Source organism: Scylla paramamosain, chromosome 14 (assembly GCF_035594125.1).
Source record: "Scylla paramamosain isolate STU-SP2022 chromosome 14, ASM3559412v1, whole genome shotgun sequence".
NCBI lineage: Eukaryota > Metazoa > Arthropoda > Malacostraca > Decapoda > Portunidae > Scylla > Scylla paramamosain.
In genome coordinates, this window is record NC_087164.1 from 26,529,923 (window position 1) to 26,549,922 (window position 20,000).

General features: G+C 39.8%; 2 protein-coding genes and 1 long non-coding RNA gene across 9 annotated transcripts in view; all 3 read right to left on the minus strand.

Annotated features, from left to right (window-relative positions):
• The window catches only part of LOC135107091 (uncharacterized), a 14,545-nt gene extending 10,136 nt beyond the window's left edge, over positions 1-4,409 (minus strand). The window contains exon 1 of the mRNA XM_064016757.1: positions 4,272-4,409. The gene's annotated coding sequence lies outside the window, so the exon portion shown is untranslated. The remainder of the gene's footprint in view (positions 1-4,271) is intronic.
• Positions 4,410-4,654: 245 nt separating this feature from the next.
• On the minus strand, positions 4,655-11,869 carry LOC135107093 (valine--tRNA ligase-like). 7 transcript variants are annotated; one of them, XR_010271608.1, is made up of 10 exons: positions 10,751-11,867; positions 10,276-10,392; positions 9,790-10,042; positions 9,257-9,364; positions 8,754-8,889; positions 6,992-7,145; positions 6,605-6,794; positions 5,444-5,641; positions 4,902-5,032; positions 4,655-4,716 (listed from the first exon to the last, which is right to left on the minus strand). XR_010271608.1 is itself a non-coding variant. In XM_064016765.1 (7 exons), the coding sequence occupies exons 1-6, from the start codon at positions 10,756-10,758 to the stop codon at positions 7,011-7,013; spliced, it is 708 nt and encodes a 235-aa protein (XP_063872835.1). In that variant the 5' UTR covers positions 10,759-11,867; the 3' UTR covers positions 6,295-6,794; positions 6,992-7,010. The 7 variants fall into 7 exon arrangements, 3 of the variants coding, with proteins under 3 accessions (XP_063872835.1, XP_063872834.1, XP_063872836.1); XR_010271611.1 differs by having other exon boundaries at positions 4,656-4,716; positions 4,902-5,026; positions 5,444-5,560; positions 6,674-6,794; XR_010271610.1 differs by having other exon boundaries at positions 4,656-4,716; positions 5,444-5,560; positions 6,674-6,794.
• Positions 11,870-16,240: 4,371 nt separating this feature from the next.
• The window catches only part of LOC135107094 (uncharacterized), a 16,241-nt gene continuing 12,481 nt past the window's right edge, over positions 16,241-20,000 (minus strand). The window contains exon 4 of the long non-coding RNA XR_010271612.1: positions 16,241-16,725. This is a non-coding gene — a long non-coding RNA (uncharacterized LOC135107094). The remainder of the gene's footprint in view (positions 16,726-20,000) is intronic.

Genomic DNA, 20,000 nt, shown 5'->3' on the forward strand with positions numbered 1-20,000 from the left:
AGTCTCTCCCCCTCGTAGGTAATGGCAGCAGTGGTGGTGGTGGTGGTGGTGGTGTTGCAAGGAGGAGGCAAGGCACCCATGACTGGAAAAGGAGAGGTGAGTGCCTTGAGGCTGCAGGACGGGGTGTGCAGCTGTGTGGGAGACAAGAGGGTGGGTGAGAGGGAGTGGGCACATGGGAGAGAGTGAGTGTGTTCTATGGCAAGTTCTATATAGGATTTCAAGGGTGTTTTTGTATATGATAGGGAAAATATTAATACATACATACATACATACATACATACATACATTTTCATCTCCCAAGCACCCCCTCTTCTCTCCTCCTCTTCCCTCTTCCCCTGTTTCATGCAAATAGGTCAACCACACACACACACACACACATTCATAGAGGGATAGATATTAGCACAGCATGATTTAAACCACTAATATAACTATCAAACAACACACACACACACACACACACACACACAAACTTCTCCACAAATCTGAAGGCACTGTGGTTTCCAAGCCGTCAAAGTGAATGAGTGTGCTGAGGGAATAATATTGCACCACTGCCTGCATGAACTTGTCACTAAAGCTGTCATGCGTCTCACACACCTCCTGTCACCGCTCATGCTGGCTGTCAACGCAGAACGCACCCTCCAGCACTCAATGTTTGGGGGGTGACGGTTCTGTGGGAATGGAAGATAATTAGATTTTCTCTCATATCAAGTTGAATTGGTTTAGCTGACACTCTCTCTCTCTCTCTCTCTCTCTCTCTCTCTCTCTCTCTTTCACGATTGATTCCAAAGGCCACAAAGATGATTAGAAGAGGTTTTCGTGAGTGTTTCTCCTGTTAGTAATGTAGGAATGTTGTTAATTTGTCACTAAAACCATAAAAAACATCCTTAAAAATCTGTGCCACTTCAAATAGAGCCTTTTTAAAGCGTGTTTCTCCCATCAGTAGAGTAGAAATGTAGTTATTTATTTATATTTTATATATAACACACACACACACACACACACACACAGGTGGTCTGGCAGGGAAGTGTTATGAGAGATGTACAAACGCATAGCAAGGCAAGGCACACAGCTTTCACACCCACCTCACACTCACTCACAACACTCTTTCAACACCTTAACCTTTGTTGGGGAAGAGAAGCACTGCTGCCTTAACCTTACAAATACACTTATTATAGCTTATCTCTTACATATACGAAGATAAAGCACACAACTTTCACCGTTACTCTCACCCACAACAATCTTTCAATGCGTTAATCCTTGTTGGGAAAGAGAACCACTAAAATATTATCTCCTACAAATATATTTAAATACTCACTCAACATGCAACACCTTAGCCCTTGATTGAGATGAGAAGCACTCCTACCCTAACTTTACAAGAGCACTCATTAAAATCTTATCTCCTACATATACCAAAACACACAATTTTCACCCTCACTCAATCAACACTCCACACCTTAGCCCTTGACGGAGACGAGAAGCACTCCTACCCTAATCTTACAAGAGAACTCACCAAAATCTTATCTCTACTCCATTCATTGATCCATACACCAACCCAGTTACCCCACACAAGACTCAATGCACCACAAAGTTATACACATTCATCTATCTATGCCACACTGACTCCTGAAGTTGGTGGAGCACAGGGTGGAGCGAAGGGCATCAGCTCCACACTCTGGGATGCCTGTGGGGAGTTCCTCCTGATACCAGTGAGTACCTCTTCTGTATTCAGGCTCCCCTCCATCCTCTCACATAGTACCTGAGGGCATGAGGGGGTGGTGAGAGGATAAGAGGCTACGAGGGAGGAGGGAAGGGATGAAATGTGGTGAAAAACAGAAGAGAAAACATATGAGCAGGAAAATGGAAGCAGAGAAGAGGAAAAGGAAGAAAAGAGAAGAGATGAAAAGAAGTAAAAAAAGAGAGAAAACAGAATTATAAACACAATTTTTGACATCATATCTAAAAATCTCTCTCTCTCTCTCTCTCTCTCTCTCTCTCTCTACAGCACTTCTTCAAAAAAATACACTTGCTAAGAAGCTTTCACAAATATTCATGTATCACCTGCTGTCCAGATACTGCTCACCACACCCAATGAACATCAATACAGAACACACTCCAGCACCAGCAAGTCACGCACCTCCAGGGACGCCCCACTGATCACATCCAGGGGGTTTATCACATTGCCCCAGGACTTGGACGTCTTGTGGCCGCCACCATCACCCCAGGAGGCCATGCAGCAGCACAGTCTGGGGAGGGAGGGTCATATAACACAGGTGATATAACACAGGCAATACTGGTAACAATTAATATCACGTTTACATAAGAGGAAGGAGAGGTAACAAGCAGGCAGTCAATTCTTTCAGTCTATCACCATCTATAAACATTATTAGCCTTCTGAAATCTCCATCTTTTTATCAAACGATTAGTAATGCTAGAGTTTACAGTATTAACAGATATTTTAATTATATACCAGTGAAAAATATGGACTAATTACACGCCTACAATTACTTACCGGAGTTTGTGATAATACATAAGACAAAGGAACAAAAACAAGATTAATAACAAAGGACAGAACCAGGAGACCAAGACCCAGACGACCTCACCTCAAAGGAAAGCCTCCCCGTCAAGTGGAGTCCCGGCATGACCACCTGAGCCACCCACAAGAGGATGCCGTGACCCGTCTTCAAGGTCGTTGCATAGAAGCGAGCAAGGTCAGGCATGGTCTCTCCCCTCCCCTGACCCGGCCACCCCAGCAAGGCAAAGGGAGAGGGCCAGAGGAGAACCAGGTGTCCAGATCTTCCTCCTGCTGGGTGGACATGGAGGTCAAGGGTGTGCCTGGGGAGGAGCACAGGGTGAAGACGGAAAGTTGCGATTATTAACGTAACCGTCAAGACTTTCATTCATCTATTGCTACATGAAGTTTATTATTTTAATGAGGGTTTGCGCACACACACACACACACACACACACACTTTCTCTTTATCTTCCTCTTCCTCCTCTTCTTTTCTTCTTCTACCTCCTCCTCCTCCTTCTCCTTATATTCAGGTCAAGTCAGGTCATCCAATTAGAATAAAATCAGACAGACAGACAGAAACACAAACACACACACACACACACACACTTGAATGATATAAAATAATGCAGTTTTCCCTCACAGAAATATAGAAGGGAACCCAGAGTAGGTTAATAAAGGTGATACAGACAAGGACTGCACCTCAACTGTACAGAAAAACTACAATTTGGTACAGCTTTGCCCCAAGGTAATACTGATAATAGGAACACACTAGGAGATACAACACAAAGTACATCAACTGAAGGAAAAACAATAAAAAAGTAAACATTTCTCTCATATATCAGACCATCCACACTAACACTAGGTAAACACACACACACACACACACACACACACACACACACACACACACACACACACACACCTTCCTTCTCCACAGCCTTCCGCCTTGCATCCTCCTCCGAGCAGCCGCCACCCACACCTCCTCGCCATCTGCTGCAGTAATGTGGTACACTGGCATTCTGTGGCCCCACCAGAGCTGCCGGGAGACACACCAGTCTGTGATGTTGTCCAGCCAGCTATGCCATGCCCTCCTGTGCAGCTGTGGCACCAGGTTCAGACAGCCGCTCTGCACAGCCTCGGACGCCTCCTGTGCCAACTCCTTGCACCGAACGAACCTGTGTAGACATGAAAGCAAGGAAGCAAGTGTTTAGGGCTAATTATAATACTCAATATGCCACTATCGTCAACAGCATCACCATCTGCTCACCACTGGGGCCTCAGCACGGGCTCATTGACATCCTGCGTCCTGCTGCAGTGAGGCACCGTCATGGGGTGGGCGTGGCACCCTCTGTACAGCCCCAGTGCCGACAGGGCCGACGTCACTGCCCCCCACGCCTCAAACCTCAGGAAACCCTGTGGGGGGTTTTTAAAGTTTTAGTGACAGATTAACAACATTTCTATATTATTAACAGGAGAAACACTCTTGAGAACCCAGCTAGGTATCTCTGTGGCCTTGATCTTGAGAACCCAGCTAGGTATCTCTGTGGCCTTGAAAAATACTCGTGATGAAATAATACGGGTTTTTCAAGAATGTTTTAATGGTTCTACTGATAGATTAACAACATTTCTACATTATTAATCTTGAGAACCCAGCTAGGTATCTCTGTGGCCTTTGCAAATAGTCTTGGAGAAAGTGAAGTCCCTCCTCTATTACCTAATTAAGTCAGTACACCTGTTTGGTTACCCCTTCACCACCTACCTGAGTCTGCCAGTCTGTAAGGGAAGTCCCACATCTTTCCGAAGCTGACCGGTTTGCTGTACCCCGGGACTGCCAGCTCCGTGGGTCCTGTCAGGCGCAGGTGGTCCACTTCAATGTCCAAGATGGCCGACTGAAGGCTGCAGCACCAGTTGACGAGAGCCTCCTTGCGGTACACCAGCCCAGCATCGTACGGACGGACAAACGCTTCCGTCACTGCGAGGAAAAGTGTTTTGGTGAAATTTCTTGTTTGTGCGCGCGTGTGTGTGTGTGTGTCAGAGTTTACAAGGACAGGTATGCTTACGGATGTACAGACAGACACACAGGCCAGTCTCTCGCTGCATCCATTGTAAACACAGCTGTCCCAGTCAATTGAAGCCCCCAGATGCCGCAGCTGGTCGAATATCATTGTTCCTTCCTCCTCTTCTTCCACACTTCATCAATAAACCTGCAAAAAAAGGCAAATTTGTCTTTTAAATATGTAAGTTAGTTGTACACAGTCTACTGCCCAAGAAAACAGAAAACAGGGTAACTATTTTGACTGCATAGAAAAATTACACACACACACACACACACACAGTTTTGTATATTCATGTCTCTCTATCATTCTAGTTTTCTCAAGGCAACACTCACTTCTGTCTGTCAAGGTCGTGTTTGGTGTTCCCCTGGGCGTCCCACAGGTGCCTCTCCACCACCACCTGTGTTGCTGACCCTGTGTGGTGTGCCCCTGGGATGAACACTGCCTCACCACGCTGCATCTGTGCCTGCATCAGAGAGAGAGAGAGAGAGAGAGAGAGAGAGAGAGAGAGAGAGAGAGAGAGAGAGAGAGAGAGAGAGAGAGAGAGAGAGAGAGAGAGAGAGAGAGAGAGAGAGAGAGAGAGAGAGAGAGAGAGAGAGAGAGAGAGAGAATATTAACATGGGACAGAAGGGGTTATTATTAAGTTAATTTTAATGAGAGAGAGAGAGAGAGAGAGAGAGAGAGAGAGAGAGAGAGCAGAGGAGAGAGAGAGAGAGAGAGAGAGAGAGAGAGAGAGAGAGAGAGAGAGAGAGAGAGAGAGAGAGAGAGAGAGAGAGAGAGAGAGAGAGACTTAACCTAACTTAACCTAACTGAATTAATATAAACCTAACCTGATGGAAACAAATAAATGAAAATAAAAAGCTGCAGCCGGCCTCACCTTTCTTGACAGGCGCCTTTTTTTATGTTCATACACATTTCCCTGGTGGCACACGCTGCTAGCCGCCCCCTGGCCACGCCCCTCGCCACCTCACGCATGTACAGATCCATTGCCCCTCTAAAAAGCAACAAATTCACCCGTATATCAAGTCTGACTGCGTTTGTTTACATTTCTCTGGGTCTCGGTCTGGGCTCAGGCCTGCAGGATGGGAGAATGATAGAAAACGAGAGATTTTCAGGCAAGACTAGTATAAGTTGAGGCTCTATTATAAAATACCGTGATACAATATTACTATTACTACTACTACTACTACTACTACTACTACTAATAATAATAATAGTAATAATAATAATGAAAAACACACAATGCACATGATCGCAAGACCACTCCTTGTTGTGTATACTAACCTTACTTAATGTGTATAGATTTCTGAGCATATACCAGCATCTCTTATGAGTTTATGTGTGTATATCAGATTTAGCAAGTGTATGGATGCGTCTCTAAGTGTATCCCAGTGTTTGTATACAAGTTTGTGTGTGTATACCAGACTTAGTAAGCGTGTGTGTGTTTCTAAGAATATACAACCAATAGCAAGTGTTTGTATATGTCTCTAAGTGTATACCTGTCTTAATTGTCTGTTTGTGCGTGTATACCAGCATTACATAGTGTTTGTAATGGTTTGTGTGTATACTAGTCTTTTTAATTGTTACCAACTATCCCAGCCCCTCCAGACCCACCTGAGGCACACAGCGTCACCCCAGAGTACAGCCCCAGGTTGGTCTGGCTAGCCCCGATGACAATGAAAGCAGGAACCATCATTATCACCTGCTGTGGTTGATCATGATGGCTTCTACACACACACACACACACACACACACACACACACACACACACACACACACACACACACACACACACACACAACCTCAGACAGCAATTCCTGGAAGAAGAGAGGACAGAACAGCATGCCAGCCGCAGCAAGAGCGAGTGCGTGAACAGCCGCGGCCACCAACCGGCCAGTACTTCCCTAGCAGAAGAACGTGGCCCCCAGAGTCGACCCAGTGGTGAAGTCTGTGCTCAATATCCTTTATCATGACTCTCTCTCTCTCTCTCTCTCTCTCTCTCATCCACCATTAGCCAGTCTCCCTCTCCCTCTCTCACCATTGGTCAGTGGCCTGTACAGCAGACACCCAGTTGTCATGGTGAAGGGATTTTCTCCAAGTACTGTACCTCCATCACTCCCTCCAGGCTCCTCCCACTTTCCTCCAGTCACTATGTAAGCTTGATGAATAGCAGCTGTCCCTCTATACCACAAGCTTCACTCTGGGCAGCTCTCTGGAGGCCTCCGAACCTGTGGGTGTAAGGTTAGGTTAGGTTAAGTTAGGTTAAGTTAGGTTAGGCTAGGTTAGGTTAGGTTGGTTAGGTTAGGCCTGTGGATGGTGTGTGGAGGAGGACAGGACAAGGAGACCAGTGGGAAGGCTGTGGAAGGCCTGTGAATTTCAAGGTAATGCAACACCTCACACCAACAACACCAGAACAATGCCTCACCTAGCCACCTGCAGCCACATCACAGTCTCTCCCCCTCGTAGGTAATGGCAGCAGTGGTGGTGGTGGTGGTGGTGGTGTTGCAAGGAGGAGGCAAGGCACCCATGACTGGAAAAGGAGAGGTGAGTGCCTTGAGGCTGCAGGACGGGGTGTGCAGCTGTGTGGGAGACAAGAGGGTGGGTGAGAGGGAGTGGGCACATGGGAGAGAGTGAGTGTGTTCTATGGCAAGTTCTATATAGGATTTCAAGGGTGTTTTTGTATATGATAGGGAAAATATTAATACATACATACATACATACATACATACATACATTTTCATCTCCCAAGCACCCCTCTTCTCTCCTCCTCTTCCCTCTTCCCCTGTTTCATGCAAATAGGTCAACACACACACACACACACACATTCATAGAGGGATAGATATTAGCACAGCATGATTTAAACCACTAATATAACTATCAAACACACACACACACACACACACACACACTTCTCCACAAATCTGAAGGCACTGTGGTTTCCAAGCCCTTAAAGTGAAAGAGTGTTGAGGGCATAATATTGCACCACTGCCAGCATGAACTTGTCACTAAAGCTGTCATGCGCCTCACACGCCTCCTGTCACCCGCTCATGCCAGCTGCCAATGCAGAACGCACCCTCCAGCACTCAATGTTTGGGACGATAGTTCTTTGTTAATGGAAGATAATTAGATTTTCTCTCATATCAAGTTGAATTGGTTTAGCTGACACTCTCTCTCTCTCTCTCTCTCTCTCTCTCTCTCTTTCACGATTGATTCCAAAGGCCACAAAGATGATTAGCAGAGGTTTTCGTGAGTGTTTCTCCTGTTAGTAATGTAGGAATGTTGTTAATTTGTCACTAAAACCATGAAAAACATCCTTAAAAACCTGTGCCACTTCAAATAGAGCCTTTTTAAAGCGTGTTTCTCCCATCAGTAGAGTAGAAATGTAGTTATTTATTTATATTTTATATATAACACACACACACACACACACACACACACACACACACGTGGTCTGGCAGGGAAGTGTTATGAGAGATGTACAAACGCATAGCAAGGCAAGGCACACAGCTTTCACACCCACCTCACACTCACTCACAACACTCTTTCAACACCTTAACCTTTGTTGGGGAAGAGAAGCACTACTGCCTTAACCTTACAAATACACTTATTATAGCTTATCTCTTACATATACGAAGATAAAGCACACAACTTTCACCGTTACTCTCACCCACAACAATCTTTCAATGCGTTAATCCTTGTTGGGAAAGAGAACCACTAAAATATTATCTCCTACAAATATATTTAAACACTCACTCAACACTCAACACCTTAGCCCTTGATGGAGATGAGAAGCACTCCTATCCTAACCTTACAAGAGCACTCACTAAAATCTTATCTCCTACATATACCAAAACAAAAACACAATTTTCACCCTCACTCACTCAACACACAACACCTTAGCCCTTGATTGAGATGAGAAGCACTCCTACCCTAACTTTACAAGAGCACTCATTAAAATCTTATCTCCTACATATACCAAAACACACAATTTTCACCCTCACTCAATCAACACTCAACACCTTAGCCCTTGACGGAGACGAGAAGCACTCCTACCCTAATCTTACAAGAGCACTCACCAAAATCTTATCTCTACTCCATTCATTGATCCATACACCAACCCAGTTACCCCACACAAGACTCAATGCACCACAAAGTTATACACATTCATCTATCTATGCCACACTGACTATTGAAGTTGGTGGAGCACAGGGTGAACCAAAGGGCATCAGCTCCACACTCTGGGATGCCTGTGGGGAAGTTCCTCCTGATACCAGTGAGTACCTCTTCTGTATTCAGGCTCCCCTCCATCCTCTCACACAGTACCTGAGGGCATGAGGGGGTGGTGAGAGGACAAGAGGCTACGAGGGAAGGGATGAAATGTGGTGAAAAACAGAAGAGAAAACAGATGAGCAGGAAAATGGAAGCAGAGAAGAGGAAAAGGAAGAAAAGAGAAGAGATGAAAAGACAAAGAAAGGGAGAAAACAGAGAAAACAGAATTATAAACACAATTTTTGCCATCACATCTAAAAATCTCTCTCTCTCTCTCTCTCTCTACAGTGCTCCGTTCAAAAAAATACACTTGCTAAGAAGCTTTCACAAATATTCATGTATCAACTGCTGTCCAGATACTGCTCACCACACCCAATGAACATCAGTACAGAACACACTCCAGCACCAGCAAGTCACGCACCTCCAGGGACGCCCCACTGATCACATCCAGGGGGTTTATCACATTGCCCCAGGACTTGGATGTCTTGTGGCCGCCACCATCACACAGGAGGCCATGCAGCAGCACAGTCTGGGGAGGGAGGGTGATATAACATAGGTGATATAACACAGGCAATACTGGTAACAATTAATATCAAACTACGTAAGAGGAAGGAGAGGTAACACACAGGTAGTCAGTTCTTTCAATCTATCAGCATCTATAAACATTACTAGCCTTCTGAAATCTCCATCTTTTTATCAAACAATTAGTAATGCTAGAGTTTACAGTATTAACAGATATTTTAGTTATATACCAATGAAAATATGGACTAATTACACACCTACAATTAGTTACCTGAGTTTCTGATAACACATAAGACAAAGGAACAAAAACAAGATCAATAACAGAGAACAGGACCACAAAGAATGCATATCAACTGAAGGAAAAACAATAAAAAGTAAACATTTCTGCCATATATCAGACCATCCAAACTAACACTAGGTAAACACACGTACCTTCCTTCTGCACAGCCTTCCGCCTTGCATCTTCCTCCGAGCAGCTGCCACCCACACCTCCCGGCCGTCTGCTGCAGTGATGTGGTACACTGGCATTCTGTGGCCCCACCAGAGTTGCTGGGAGACACACCAGTCTGTGATGTTGTCCAGCCAGCTATGCCATGCCCTCCTGTGCAGCTGTGGCACCAGGTTCAGACGGCCGCTCTGCACAGCCTCAGACACCTCCTGTGCCAACTCCTTGCACCGAACGAACCTGTGTAGACATGAAAGTAAGCAAGCAAGAGAGAGAGAGAGAGAGAGAGAGAGAGAGAGAGAGAGAGAGAGAGAGAGAGAGAGAGAGAGAGAGAGAGAGAGAGAGAGAGAGAGAGAGAGAGAGAGAGAGAGAGAGAGAGACTTAACCTAACTTAACCTAACCTAACTGAATTAATATAAACCTAACCTGATGGAAACAAATAAATAAAAATAAAAAGCTGCAGCCGGCCTCACCTTTCTTGACAGGCGCCTTTTTTTATGTTCATACACATTTCCCTGGTGGCACACGCTGCTAGCCGCCCCCTGGCCACGCCCCTCGCCACCTCACTCATGTACAGATCCATTGCCCCTCTAAAAAGCAACAAATTCACCCGTATATCAAGTCTGACTCTGCGTTTGTTTACATTTCTCTGGGTCTCTGTCTGGGCTCAGGCCTGCAGGATGGGAGAATGATAGAAAACGAGAGATTTTCAGGCAAGACTAGTATAAGTTGAGGCTCTATTATAAAATACCGTGATACAATATTACTATTACTACTACTACTACTAATAATAATAATAACAATAATAGTAATAATAATAATAATAATAATAACAATAATAGTAATAATAATAATAGTAATAATAATAATGAAAAACACACAATGCACATGATCGCAAGACCACTCCTGCACACACACATACACACTGAACATTACTTGAGCACTTACTTGGTCATCGTTTGAGTTTTGTAGATCGTGATTGAGGGTGATGCAACCACCCTCAATTATTCTCACTGTGTTCTCCAAATACTGGTTGCAAGATGTAGCAGTGACTGATGAGGATCTAAAACTATAATTATGTCATACGATAAGAAAAATTTAGGACACACACACACACTATCAGTCAAATAGCCTTTGAATCAGGAGTGCTTATACCTCATGTCTTAATATCGCTCTTTTTCCTAACAGTATACTGAGGTCGACAAACTGAAAGGCTTTGGAAGTGTCAACAAAGACTGATTTCCCTAATTAATTGCTTGGTATGTCAGTTACTTTGAATCGTCTTTTTGCCTGGTATATTTTGGACTCTAATTATTAATGCATCTGCTAGTCCATCATCACATTGTATCCAGCCACTTTGAAGCTTTCCTTAACTAAAAACATCACTCCTTTCTTGTTTGATCTTTTTCATAAGTTGTATCTATTTTGTTCAATGTTCTCTACTTGTAACTCATCACAATTTTATTTCTGTAAGGTGAATTATATCCAGACTCATCAGGATAAACATTTGGCTTAATCCCAAGATGAGGCTATTAATATTATTCTGCATCACACTCCATAGGGCTTCTTTCTCCTTCACTGTTTTCCAGCCCTCCCTCATGTTCAGGTACCACTTCCTCACTTTCTTGTCCAAAACTCTCCACTACAATATCTCCTGCTATTGTTCTTACCCTCATCTATTGCCTCTACATCCTCAGTTAGTTAACTCTTCCCTCTCCTCTTCAGTGAGTTAATATCTGTTAGCTCATCCTTAGCCAGCCTCCAGACAACTGCCAGAGTATCTTTCTGTGATTTAAATTAGATTCTTAACGGTCTGTGCCATTTACCTATGAATTTCCCTACCCTGTGATGAGATGGGTGTGTGGGTGATGGGATGTGTGAGTGACTGGGTGAGTGGGTGATGGGATGGGTGACAGTGAGCAGACTGGATGTGTGACTGACAGACTGACTGGATGGATGGTCAAGTTGCACAGATTGGATGAACAGACACACTCACTAACCTAAAGTGAAAAATAAATAAATAAAATATATATTACACAGTCCTTCACGCATAGTCTCTCTCTCTCTCTCTCTCTCTCTCTCTCTCTCTCTCTCTCTCTCTCTCTCTCTCTGTGGCTCCTGGTCCCCCCTTTTTTTCAAGCAAGGTATTATTCGCTCACAGGCGAGGGTGTCATGAGGCGCCACCTCACTCATTGTCGCCAGGTTGAGAGGTTGTGCAGAAATGTACTAAACCAGTGCATAAGGGAACGAATATATCCAAAATTCATACCCTCTTCAGTAATAATTAAACCAAAAAATAGTGAAAAATAAACCAAAACATATAAGAGTAAAGACTAAATAAAAAACAAGAGAAAAACACATAAGAATAAATAAAAAGCAGCCAAAAAATGTAATAAAAGTCAATTCCTTAAAAGAACCATTTCAAACAAAAAACTCAAATATATGTAAACCAAAACGCAAAAACAATTACGTAAACCCAAAACATTATATGTACGTAAACCCAAGAAATTGTATATACGCAAATGGAAAAAAATACGCACCTCCGCAAACCAAAAAAAAATATCCGTAAATCCTAAACCAAAAAAATCCGTAAAAGAAAAAAAATCCGTAAAAGCAAAATACGTAAAACCAAAAAAAAAAAATACGTAAACCAAAAAAATACGTAAAATAAAAAATATACGTAAAACCCCAAAAAGGGGAACCAATATCCAAAATTCATACCCTCTTCAGTAATAATTAAACCAAAAAATAGTGAAAAATAAACCAAAACATATAAGAGTGAAGACTAAATAAAAAACAAGAGAAAAACACATAAGAATAAATAAAAAGCAACCAAAAAATTTAATAAGTCAATTCCTTAAAAGAACCATTTCAAACAAAAAACCAAAACGCAAAAACAATTACGTAAACCCAAAACATTATATGTACGTAAACCCAAGAAATTGTATATACGCAAATGGAAAAAAATACGCACATCCGCAAACCAAAAAAAAATATCCGTAAATCCTAAACCAAAAAAATCCGTAAAAGAAAAAAATCTGTAAAAGCAAAATACGTAAAACCAAAAAAAAAAATACGTAAACCAAAAAAATACGTAAAATAAAAAATATACGTAAAACCCCAAAAAAATCCGTGGAAGTAAAAAAAATCGTAAAATCGTAAAACTAAAATAACCATAAAACCCAAAAAAATATTCATAAAACCAAAAAAATATCCGTAAAGATAAGAAAAAATATTCGTGAATCCAAAAAAATTGTAAAATCATAAAACTAAAACAAATAATCGTAACCAAAAAAAATATTCATAAATCCAAAAAAATATCCGTAAAGATAAAAAAATATACGTGAATCCAAAAAAATTGTAAAATTGTAAAATTAAAATAATCGTAATAATAATAATAATAATAATAGTAATAATAATAATAATAATAATAATAATAAAAATCGTAAAACTAAAAAATTCATAAAACCAAAAAATATAAATAAATAAAACCAAAATATTCGTAAATCCCTAAAATACTTGTAAAATTATAAAACAAAAATATTCACAGAACCAAGAAAATATTCACAAAACCAAAAGAAATATTTAAAAAATGATAAAATACATATACTTGTAAAAGCAAGCCACCAAAAAAAAAAAAAACATAGGACACCAAAAGTACAATAATGACACCAAAAGTACATTTGTAATACTAAAAATACACAGCTGATACCAAAAAATAAACAAACATTCATAAAACCAAACAAATACATACAAATAAAAAATAAAAACTTTGAAAGACCCCAGATAATAAAACTAGAATGGGTATTGATGCGGAGAAAAAAGTGTGAAATACTGGTAAAAACAGACAAAACCACACGCCACAAACACTGACCACAGCAACGAATGAATAAACATGAATATCAAGTTAACGTAAATATAACTAAATTTAGTACAAAAAGAGAAAATAATTACCGTAATGGAAGCTTCCTGACGGTCACTCCCACCACGGCCCCACGAGGGAACGACCGGGCCTGCCGCTGTCCACCCAGGTCCCCCGCCAGAACTAAAGAAAGGGGAAGGAACTGGGCACACAAGGTGCATTAGACATGCATGGCCTAGCAGGTAAAATAGCTAAATATATAAAAATCCTAAGTCAGAATACAGATCGCTAGGACTTACAGATGTACACACATGGCATACACCTGTGCATCCTAGAAAGCTGCAAGAGCTGACAATACATAGCTAAATCCTGAGTTAAAAACTGTCACAACATGCAGATGTACACTCCAGGCATACACCTGCACATCACAACAGCTGCAAAAGCTAAATATATAATATCAATCCTAGACTGTATATATAACATATATATTACATATATTAAAAAAATATACATATATATAGGTATATATATACTGATATATTTATAAAAAGCTAAATATATCAATCAATCAATCCTAGAAAATGTATATATAACATATATATTACATATATTAAAAAAATATACATATATATAGGTATATATATACTCTGATATATTTATAAAAGCTAAATATATCAATCCTAGACAATGTATATTTAACATATATTATGTATATTGAAAAAATATACATATATATAGGTATATAATATACACAAATTATTTAATCATCTAATGCAAAGTCTATATATATATAAACATGATATATATATATACACAAGTTATATAATCCCACTAAAGCAAAAATGTATACATATATAAGTATTATAAATAATACATATATATACATACACATACATTTATTAATAATTATCTAACCCCCCGCCGGCAGGGTTGCCAACCCGACCGGCCCGCTGCCGCTGGAACATCTTCTTTCTGGGAGAGAAAAGGGAGAAAAAAGGGCGCACTCTAGGTGCATTATACATCCTGACATAAATGTAGCTAAGACATACATGAAATGAAATAAATATATATATATCAATAATCCTATCCTAAACCAAGCCGATCGGCTGACCAGGCCGACCGGCTTACCTGTTGCTGCTACTACTGCAATCGCGCCTTCGCTGCCATCGCGCCTTCCCTCCATCTCCCCTCGCGCCTGCCACACACTAGCTAGGAAAGGGAAGAAAGGCGCGCACAGCGGCGCTACATGCCTAACGGGTTAAGGTAGCTAAGACATAAATAAATAATTGATACACACATCAGATATACGTCTTAAGGACGTATATCAAAATATATGCATCAAAAAAAATATATGGATCACTATATATATGCATATATCCGGAAATATATACATATACATTACGCGATCCTACCAAAAAAAAAATCATACCTGCCAGTCGGATGGCTAGTCCGACTGGCATACCGGCGGCGACATCTTCTTCTTCTGCAACCAGGAACCCGGAACATCTTCTTTCTGGGAGAGAAAAGGGAAAAAAGTGCACCCGAAGGTGCATTATACATCCTAACAAGCATGTAGCTAAGACATATATATATATATATATATATAAAAAAAAAATATATATATCACACCTAACCTAAACCTGACCGGTCGAGTGGTCAACTCGACCGGTGTACCTTATACCTGTGGCTCCCGCGTTGCCGCAGCAAGTGGAAACAGACAGCAGACCACAGCCGTCCTCCCATGGCAGCCTGGAAGAAAAGGACCCGTTGAGAAAACATGGCTATGCGTCCATTGCCTATAAAGAAAAGGCTGCCATCAGTCTGAGTAACAGAAGACAACCTTGCCTATCCTGACCAGATGGCCTCACCGACAACACCACCATGCAAACAAAATGACCATCAAGGCAACAATTCACACCAAAAAAAAAACCCTGGCAACAATAACTGCCAGATGGCGAACCTCCCGCGTCAGAGGAAGCATTACAACAACAACAGTTAAAACACAAACAAACATTTATTTCATTGTCTGCTGTTTCTTCATAGATACATTTACATTAAAGAGACCTAGATGACTGAAGCAGAAGTCTTCACTCTTGGCTGAGGGTGAAATGTTCCTCTTCTCTCTTGTGGACACCTGTGGGAACCATTACCAAACAAAACAAAGCAGTATTAAGCCAAACACCAAAAAAAAAATATATGTAGAAGTCTTCATTCTTGACTGAGGGTGAAATGTTCCTCTTCTCTCTTGCGGACACCTGTGAGAACCCTTACCAAGCAAAACAAAGCAGTATTAAGCCACCCAAAAAAAAAAAAAAAAAAATTAACAAAACCGCGAAATATAACATCAATAAACTTAATATATAAATAAAACATGTAATTTATCAATAAATTTGCAAAAAAAATTATTTTCCCTCCCACCAATAAAATAATTAAATAAATCAAATAAGCTGTAAAAGAAAAATAATAAATATTTATGTTAGTATATTTGTTATTATGTTAGTATATTTGTTAGAGCCAGTAGTAGAAAATTACCACCACCACCACCACCACCCTAACTACATTCATTGTTTCTATAATGCCCTGTATATTGATAAAGTACTACTACTACTACTACTACTACTATTACTACTACTACTACCACCACCACCACTATAGAATCTTCTGTGGTCTTGTATATTTCTTGCATTCCAAACACACTTCTGAAAAGAGAACACACACACACACACACCACACACACAAATAAAATAATATAATAAGAATATAATAATCTAGCACTCTTAATAATAATTATCTATCTTAATCTCACTCTTAATCTCACTCTTACTAATAATTATCTATCTCTGTATATATCTATCTAACTAACACTCTTAATAATAATTATCTATCTATCTTAATCTCACTCTTACTAATAATTATCTATCTCTGTATCTATCTATCTCTTTATCTCTTTACTTTGCCGGTAACCAAGATTATTTGCAGCACATTCCAGGATGGTGTGGGCCTGTTTCTGCTCCGTCATCTTTCTTCACTGTTCCTCACCATCACCTTCCTTCCAAGGTATCTGCAAATAACAGGGAAAATTAGAAGAGTTGGTCATATTTCCTCCACCCACCCTGCCCTTCCTTATATATATATATATATATATATATATATATATATATATATATATATATATATATATATATATATATATATATATATATATAATTTTTATATTTTTTTATGTAGGAGTGACACTGGCCAAGGGCAACAAAAATTTAAGAAAAAAAAAAGCCTACTGAAATGCCAGTCCCATAAAAGGGTCAAAGCAGTGGTCAAAAATTGGTGGATAAGTGTTTTGAAACCTCCCTCTTGAAAGAATTCAAGTTGTAGGAAGGTAGAAATACAGAAGCAGGCAGGGAGTTCCAGAGTTTACCAGAGAAAGGGATGAATAACTGAGAATACTGGTTAACTCTTGCATTAGAGAGGTGGACAGAATAGGGGTGAGAGAAAGAAGAAAGTCTTGTGCAGCGAGGCTGCGGAAGGAGGGGAGGCATGCAGTTAGCAAGATCAGAAGAGCAGTTAGCATGAAAATAGCGGTAGAAGACAGCTAGATATGCAACATTGCAGCGGTGATAGAGAGGCTGAAGACAGTCAGTTAGAGGAGAGGAGTTGATGAGACGAAAAGCTTTTGATTCCACCCTGTCTAGAAGAGCAGTATGAGTGGAATCCCCCCAGACATGTGAAGCATACTCCATATAAGGCCCTTGTACAGAGTTAGCAGCTGGGGGGGTGAGAAAAACTGGCAGAGACATCTCAAAACACCTAACTTCATAGAAGCAGTTTTAGCTAGAGATGAGATGTGAAGTTTCCAGTTCAGATTATAAGTAAAGGACAGAGCGAGGATGTTCAGTGTAGAAGAGGGGGACAGTTGAGCGTCATTGAAGAGGGGATAGTTGTCTGGAAGTTTGTGTCGAGTTGATAGATGGAGGAATTGAGTTTTTGAGGCATTGAACAATACCAAGTTTGCTCTGTCCCAATCAGAAATTTTAGAAAGATCAGAAGTCAGGCGTTCTGTGGCTTCCCTGCGTGATATGTTTACCTCCTTAAGGGTTGGACATCTATGAAAAGACGTGGAAAAGTGCAGGGTGGTATCATCAGCGTAGGAGTGGATAGGACAAGAAGTTTGGTTTAGAAGATCATTAATGAATAATAAGAAGAGAGTGGGTGACAGGACAGAACCCTGAGGAACACCACTGTTAATATATTTAGGAGAAGAACAAGGACCGTCTACCACAGTAGCAATATCACGGTCACAAAGGAAACTTAAGATGAAGTTACAGAGAGAAGGATAGAAACCGTAGGAGGGTAGTTTGGAAATCAAAGCTTTGTGCCAGACTATCAAAAGCTTTTGATATGTCCAAGGCAACAGCAAAATGGGTTCAATTTTAATAGTAATGTCGAGGCAATATATAAAAAAGTTAATTCTAGAATGCATTTCATGAGGAAACTTAAGAAACTTAAGATTAACACTAAAATTATGCAGTTATTCTATACAGCAGTAGTGCAGTCAGTCATTTCATTTTCCATCACATGTTGGTATGGTAATTGTAGCTCTGATTCTAAAAATAAACTAACCCGATTAATCAAAAACTGTGCAAAATTAGGCGTAAAAAATATCAATTCATTGATGGATATATACAGAAAGTTCTCTCCACAAAGATGCGAAGTAATTATCAATGAGGTAACACATCCACTGAATGGCCATTACCAAAAGTTACCCTAAGGGAAAAGGCTGAGATCATCAAAATGTAAAACAGCCCGATTGTGTAAGTCCTTTGTGCCGGCAAGTATCACAATTTTAAATAATGGCCCTCTCAACATATCATAGCTAACTATACTAAGACTTGGGAACCAGTTACCAGTTATCTTTTTATGTACCAGTTATCTTTTTATGTTTTAATCGTGTGAGTATGAATATTTTAGATTAATAAGACCTGTTAGTTTTAGACCTTGTATGAAAGATTCAATCTTTTATCAAAACACACAAGACAAATTTCATGTATGTTACGTGACCAATAAATAAATATTATTATTATTAAAAGTTTCAGCAAAATCTCTAAAAGAGGATGACCAAGACTCAAACTTTTAATAATAATAACAAACTTTTAATAATAATAAAACAAACTTTTAATAAATAATAATAATAATCATAATATTTATTTATTGGTCACGTAACTTACATGAAATTTGTCTTGTGTGTTTTCATAAAAGATTGAATCATTCATATATATATATATATATATATATATATATATATATATATATATATATATATATATATATATATATATATATATATATATATATATATATATATATATATATATACATACATATATATATATATACATACATATATATATATATACATACATATATATATATATATACATACATATATATATATATACATACATATATATATATATACATACATATATATATATATACATACATATATATATACATACATATATATATATATATATATATATATATATATATATATATATATATATATATATATATATATATATATATATATATATATATATATATATATATATATATATATATATATATATATATATAAGCCTTCCATCAGCAGAATCTCATGCACTTTATATTTCTGCCCAGAACCATGCCAAGTCAGTTCTCCAACCAGCCAAAAACTCCTTCATTAACAGAAAGTGTCAAAATCTTTCAAGATCTAACTCCCCTCGTGACTTCTGGCATCTAGCCAAAAAATATCTCCAATAACTTTGCTTCTTCTTCTTCCCCTCCTTTATTTCAACCAGAAGGCACCAATGCCATCACATCTATTTCTAAGGCTTATGGACCTGATGGGGTCCCTCCTATTGTTCTCCGAAACTGTGCCTCCGTGCTTGCACCTTGCCTAGTCAAACACTTTCAGCTCTCTGTCAACATCTACCTTACCTTCTTGCTGGAAGTTTGCCTACATTCAACCTGTTCCTAAAAAGGGTGACCGTTCTAATCCCTCAAACTACCGTCCTATTGCTTTAATTTCCTGCCTATCTAGAGTTTTTGAATCTATCCTCAACAGGAAGATTGTTAAACATCTATCACTTCACAACCTTCTATCTGATCGCCAGTATGGGTTCCGTCAAGGCCACTCTACTGGTGATCTTCTGGCTTTCCTTACTGAGTCTTGGTCATCCTCTTTTAGAGATTTGGGTGAAACTTTTGCTGTTGCCTTGGACATAACAAAAGCTTTTGATCTTTTGATAGAGTCTGGCACAAAGCTTTCATTTCCAAACTACCCTCCCACGGTTT

Bases quoted from the DNA above. Each gene is read 5' to 3' on its own strand.
- LOC135107093 (XM_064016764.1), bottom strand. The intron at 8,890-9,256 runs GTGCGTGACTTG...TCATGCCCTCAG, and splicing joins TCAGTGGGGCGTCCCTGGAG to GTACTGTGTGAGAGGATGGA. The intron at 7,146-8,753 runs GTCAGTGTGGCA...TCTCCCACACAG, and splicing joins GTGCTCCACCAACTTCAATA to CTGCACACCCCGTCCTGCAG.